General features: G+C 39.7%; 1 protein-coding gene across 2 annotated transcripts in view; it reads left to right on the top strand.

The window, feature by feature from the left end:
- The window catches only part of ugp2b (UDP-glucose pyrophosphorylase 2b), a 29,088-nt gene extending 24,515 nt beyond the window's left edge, over positions 1-4,573 (top strand). For both annotated transcript variants that reach the window (XM_031875104.1, XM_031875095.1), the window contains exons 8-10: positions 1,750-1,992; positions 2,514-2,618; positions 3,162-4,573. In XM_031875104.1, the coding sequence (XP_031730964.1) occupies positions 1,750-1,992; positions 2,514-2,618; positions 3,162-3,269 (456 nt within the window). In that variant the 3' untranslated portion in view covers positions 3,270-4,573. The remainder of the gene's footprint in view (positions 1-1,749; positions 1,993-2,513; positions 2,619-3,161) is intronic.
- The last annotated feature ends 1,254 nt before the right edge of the window (positions 4,574-5,827 follow it).

Genomic DNA, 5,827 nt, shown 5'->3' with positions numbered 1-5,827 from the left:
GTGTGTGTGTGTGTGTGTGTGTGTGTGTGTGTGTGTGTGTGTGTTGGCATAAGAGAGACAAAGATGAATATTATAGTTAAAATATAATTTTTTTTTTCTTACTGAGCTTGTTTGTGCAGCTCTAGTTAATTTTTACACACGTTTTAAAGAAGCAAAGAGTTAAAATAAAAGTGAGGCAGCAAACCGTTGCTGTTTGAGTGAACATGAAGGGAAAGTTTCCCTCATGTGGATTAGCATGATCTGTTGATGTTTATCCTTTATTGCCCTCCAAAGCAAACACATCTGACGTGATGTGACTTGATGTTATGTTGGTCATCACGCTGTGCTTGTGCTCACTGGAGAAGCTCCGCCTCCGGTTATATGCAAATCTGCAACCGGTGTAATAAATTCACCGCCGAACCTCGTTCCTGATTACTGCCGCCTCGGCACAAAGATGTGATTTTCCAGCCCTCGACTCCAGGATCACACACACCGTGACACAGCAAGTGTTGCGTAACGGGAGATAACTCTGTGTGTGTGTGTGTGTGTGTGTGTGTGTGTGTGTGTGTGTGTGTGTTTGTGTTTGTGTTAAGCGTTAGAGGGGCCCATTCATGTTACACAGCACTGTGGCCCCCTACATGCTACAACTGTAAACTCGAGGTTCTTAAGATAAAAACGTCCATAAAGTGGTGAATGTTACTCGACTCCTTCTGGTAGTTTTACCCGAGATCCAGGTCATAGTATTATTTTTTAAGTATTATTGTTATTTATTGTGTTTTTTTATTATTGTTCTTATTGATATTCATATTATTAATAATAATAAATATTATTATTATTATTATTATTTGTTTTTTGCCGTGTTTGACACTTTTAAATGAAGAGGAGTCCTACAAATAATAATTATAAGATACAAAGAAAAAAAGCTGTCAAACCATAAAAAACAACAAAGCAAATACCCAGTAGCAATGAAATATATACATTAAAAACAAAGAAAACAACTCAATTCAGCTTTTAGTAAGAGTTTTAAATTCAACAAGCAAAGCAGTGCTGCAGGAAAGAGTCCTAAAACCCACTTGATGCGTTTTCTAGTCTCCCACAGACTGAGTTCAGTCCACTCGGTAAAATCCAGTTTGTTTTTTCTCACAACCCAGAACCGTCCAGTCCAATCCAGCACAGAGCCACAAAGAACAACGACAAACTCAAAACTCCGCTCCGGGTTTTGCCACGGATCCCAACAAACGAACCAACCCGGAAATTGAAACACAATAACAGCGCCAGTTTAAGAAATGGTGATAATTTACTGTAAATACACCGGGTACTCACGGTACCGTTGATCGGTCAGCAACGTCTGCGTTAACTCAGGCCAAGACATCGGTAAATCCTGGAGAAACTCCGACTGGGAGACTCGGACTCGGACTCCATAGACGAGGGTTGTGATTGGATAGTTGTAGGATTGTGGGCGTTAACTAAACTCTGAACTCTTGGCAGGTGGGCGGGGCTTAGGGATGGACGATACCAAATGTATTTAGGGGGGACACTAGAGGTGAACTGGGTAAAAAAATGTACTAATTAATATCAACATGAAACTTCCCTTGTTGATTACTGACATTAAGACAACTATGTTTTATATTACACTTGATCTGAATATATACATTGTTTAAAGCTGTGTTGTAAATGTTTGTTTTATTTTGTTGAAATATTAGAGTCAAATGTATGATATCTGTTTGTGTCACTCCATAAATCATAAAATACACTTTCTGTCTCCATCAGACTCTGGACGGCGGTCAGAACGTGGTCCAGCTGGAGACGGCGGTCGGTGCCGCCATCAAATGCTTCGACAACGCTCTGGGCATCAACGTGCCTCGCAGCCGCTTCCTGCCCGTGAAGACCACGTCGGACCTGCTGCTGGTCATGTCCAACCTGTACAGCCTGGACGCCGGCTCGCTCACCATGAGCCCCAAGAGGGAGTTCCCCACGACGCCACACGTCAAGCTGGGCAGCTCCTTCAACAAGGTAACTACAAAACAACAACAATAATGTAAACAAGACATGTGAAACAGCTGTGAGCTCAGGTACTGTGTTTGAGAACTTCTGAGAGGATTTAAGGTGATTTGTGTTCAAACTGAACAGCAAACATTTAAAGTTTAGTTCACCCAAATCACAAAAAAGTATATTTTTTACTGTATTGAGCCTTGCAGGACGTTTTAGTTTTATCTAATGGAGGCGAACAGCATTTAATTTGCTAAAAGAAATAAGTATTTTACTGGAGAGGGTGAAGATCTTTGGCATCATTTGTTTTTTAAATAAAGTTTCTACAAAACAACATTTCCCTCTAAACTAAAGCGACGTATCATCCAGTCTGGTGGTCTCAAAGCTACATCTTCTAGACATCAGTGTGACGTTATTTGGTAACGTTGGAGTAAAATCTGTACCGTAACTATGATTTAGAACATGATTCAGAAGGTTTTAATGTTTTTATCAGAGGATCCACAAACAGCACAGCAGGTTGTTTACAGCGTTCCTTGTGTGTTCAGGTTCAGGAGTATCTGACGCGCTTCGAGAGCATCCCCGACATGCTGGAGCTCGACCACCTCACGGTGTCTGGAGACGTCACCCTCGGGAAAAACGTGTCAGTCAAGGTAAAAAAGTCTCCACTCAAATGAAGTTTTACTGGAAATACGAAGAAAACAACAACATTGTAAACTTTCATGTGAAATAAGAAATGGGTTTTAAAAGGTTTGTTTCAAAAGTTTGTGTTTTGTTGATTTTTGTTTACTGAACTATTAAATCCAGTAATTTTGTTAAAGACTTGAACTGTTGTTCTGGGAACCTGAAGAGTTTGTGTTCCTTTATGAACTGAACTGATTCAAAAGGAACTGGACTGATCTATGAACAACCCTGTTTTTTGTTATCTTTTTGCTTTAATTTAAACTTTAAAATGATACTGGTGGTGCGGTTGAGTTTGTTTGGTTTGAGTATTTAATGCCACTGTTCTGTTTGTGTTAAAAAAATAACCGAAAGTTTATTCTGATCACCTTTATTCTTCGTGGGGTTTAATACTGACTAAACATTTTGGTTTTAAACTCGTTAAAAACTGCTCCATAATAGATATCATTGTGCATCAGTGTTAAAGTCTTTGACAGTAACTGTCCCTGTTCTAACGTCCTCCTTCCTCCTCACAGGGCACCGTCATCATCATCGCCAACCACGGGGATCGGATCGATATCCCCGCCGGCTCCATGCTGGAAAACAAAATCGTATCGGGAAACCTCCGCATCATGGACCACTGACGCCTTTTCTTTTTCACTCACTCACTCACTCTCTCACACACACACACACACACACACACACACACACACACACACACACACACCCTCACCCTCATCATGTGACCCAGTTGGCTTCATTCCAGCCATGTGACCCGTTTGTCATGTTCCAGCCCATTGTGAGAGGAAGTGTGCATGTGTGATATACTGACCTCTACAGGCTGTTTATTATATATTATAAACCTGTAACAGTGTTAATAATGACCTACATAGCCGTCATGTTAAATAATTACCTAAATCTACAAATGTGTATTTAATTTGTATTCTTTTCTAACTGATTTTCTTTTCTGCCAAAGAACATCTCAACATAGATTCTATAATAGTATTAATAATCTGTTAATAATAAACTGCTAATGCTAATCACATACTGTACTTACACAGAGAGGGGAAGTTACGGGAGAGTTTTAACCATTTATTTCAAGCATAAAGTCCTCACTGAAAGATATGTTCAACTGAGAGAAATAACTGGATTAAAGTGTCGTATGTCGACAGGTTGTCCATCACACGGCTAATATACTCACAGGAAGTCTCCAGTTTATCGTCCATGAAGAAGACACACAGAAAGATTTGAACCCTTCGCTGGGCCATCATCCCTGTGAATAGTCGATTAAGAAAATATAATAGTTAAGCGGTTAAATTACTCCTAAATTGGTTTTATACCTCAGACATATTCTGGATCAACAAGCTTGTGATTTAAACATCATTCAAGCGTCCGGTGAAGAGACCGAAACCAAGAACAAGAAGCTGAAAGGCGCTAAAGATGGTGATAATTGTCTGCGAGTGTCGACACTGTCATATACAGGTAGACATCTTGTGCAGAAATCCAGCCTGAAGGGGAGTTTGTGCTGAGAAATAAATGGGTCTCTTTCTTCCAGAGTGTAGAACTCATTTAGACCTCCAGAGTCCAGAATAACCTCCCACCAGTTTGTACCCCTGAGGAGAAACTAGCGTGTGTCTGCCTGTTTGCTGCCCTTTGAGTAATAATGTTGTAATGCCATGGAATTCTATGTAACAGCTGATGTCTTAAAGTGTTTTCTGTTTGCTCACATTATGACCTTAATGTCCTATGACTCCGCCGTCCATCCCGTCACTCAGCGTCCACACAACGCAAAGACAGGAGGTGCACACGCACACGCACACTTATACATATACTTGAGATGGGTCCGACATGTCTGAAAGCAATAAGTGTTGATCTGTGACAGTGACGAGGTCTCGGGCCCAGTTCTGCCTCCTTGGAGCTGAATAAAGTGCAATATGAAAAATAATGAGCAGGCGTCATCTGTTGTTTTCTCTGCACCCAAAATCACTTCATTCATCAATGATCAAGAGCGTCATATTGGATATCTGATATCGAGCACGTAACTCTCTGTAAAAACAGCAAATTATCATTGTTTTATACCTTGTTTTTTCAAAATATATTGCTTTTAGTTGCAGAGGACGACCCTGTGGACTTTAAACTCGACGTCGTGGGCTCTGATCACGGCGTCGCACAGTTCTCCCTCCAGACGGAGCTTATTGAAGATCGTTTTTCTGAGGACGGTGCTCATCGTTCAGACGTTTTAAACTGCTGAAAAATTCTACTAATACGATACATATTAAATGTATGAGTTAGTGAGTTACAGTCCCTGATGACTTTCACCTACCAGATTGTTTGTATTTGAAAATCGTGAAGCTTTAAACTCACTTTCTCAATGAACTGATGCTGTTGCATTACAGCTCGTGTAGTACATCAGGGATGAAGCTGTAAGTTTGTTTTTCTAAAGGATTCTTTAGTAAATGTGACGTCGCCTACTCGACTCAACTCAAAAGTTAAATTAAATAATCAAAGCTGGTTACATTTTAATTGATTATCTATTTCAAACAATTCAATAAAAAATGTAGGTACTTTATACTTCACTACATTTCAGAGAGAAAACATGTGCTTTTAACTTATCTACATGTAGTACTGCTTTGATATTCATTTATCAATAATAATGGTCCAATAATATTATATTAACACTTACAGTAGCATTAAGAGTTCTATTGATACTTTAATTACATTTGTTACTTATGTTCTTAAGTAAAGTTTTGAATGCAGGAGACTGGAACTCAACAGCTGTTATTATAATTATATATTGTTGTTAATTAACCACCGCTCTGCTGCAGAACAAAGACATTTAGTCTGTTTGTAATCATAAACCAGCACACTGTGAAATATGTCACTTTTACACTTTATTGTTTAAAGTTATTACAAAAAAAGTGTTTGCTGGAAACATTCTTTGCTTTTTTGCCTTTTCGAGCACAAGGAGACTCCGGACAGGAGATGAGGAAGAAGAAGAGGAAGAAGAGGAAGAGGAGTGGAGGGAGTAAAAACAGGGTTGAGATAACAGTACAGAGACACAGAGTGAAGCCCTTTACTCACACTTTACCCGCAGAGAGACACCACGAGACAAAAAGTGGGTGAAGGAAATCCAGACTAGACATTTGTATTATGAGGTGTGTGTGTGTGTGTGTGTGTGTGTGTGTGTGTGTGTGTGTGTGTG

Source organism: Anarrhichthys ocellatus, unplaced genomic scaffold, assembly GCF_004355925.1.
Source record: "Anarrhichthys ocellatus isolate YVR2014 unplaced genomic scaffold, GSC_Weel_1.0 scaffold3, whole genome shotgun sequence".
Taxonomy (NCBI): Eukaryota; Metazoa; Chordata; class Actinopteri; order Perciformes; family Anarhichadidae; genus Anarrhichthys; species Anarrhichthys ocellatus.
This window is presented reverse-complemented; position numbering and strand designations above follow the sequence as displayed.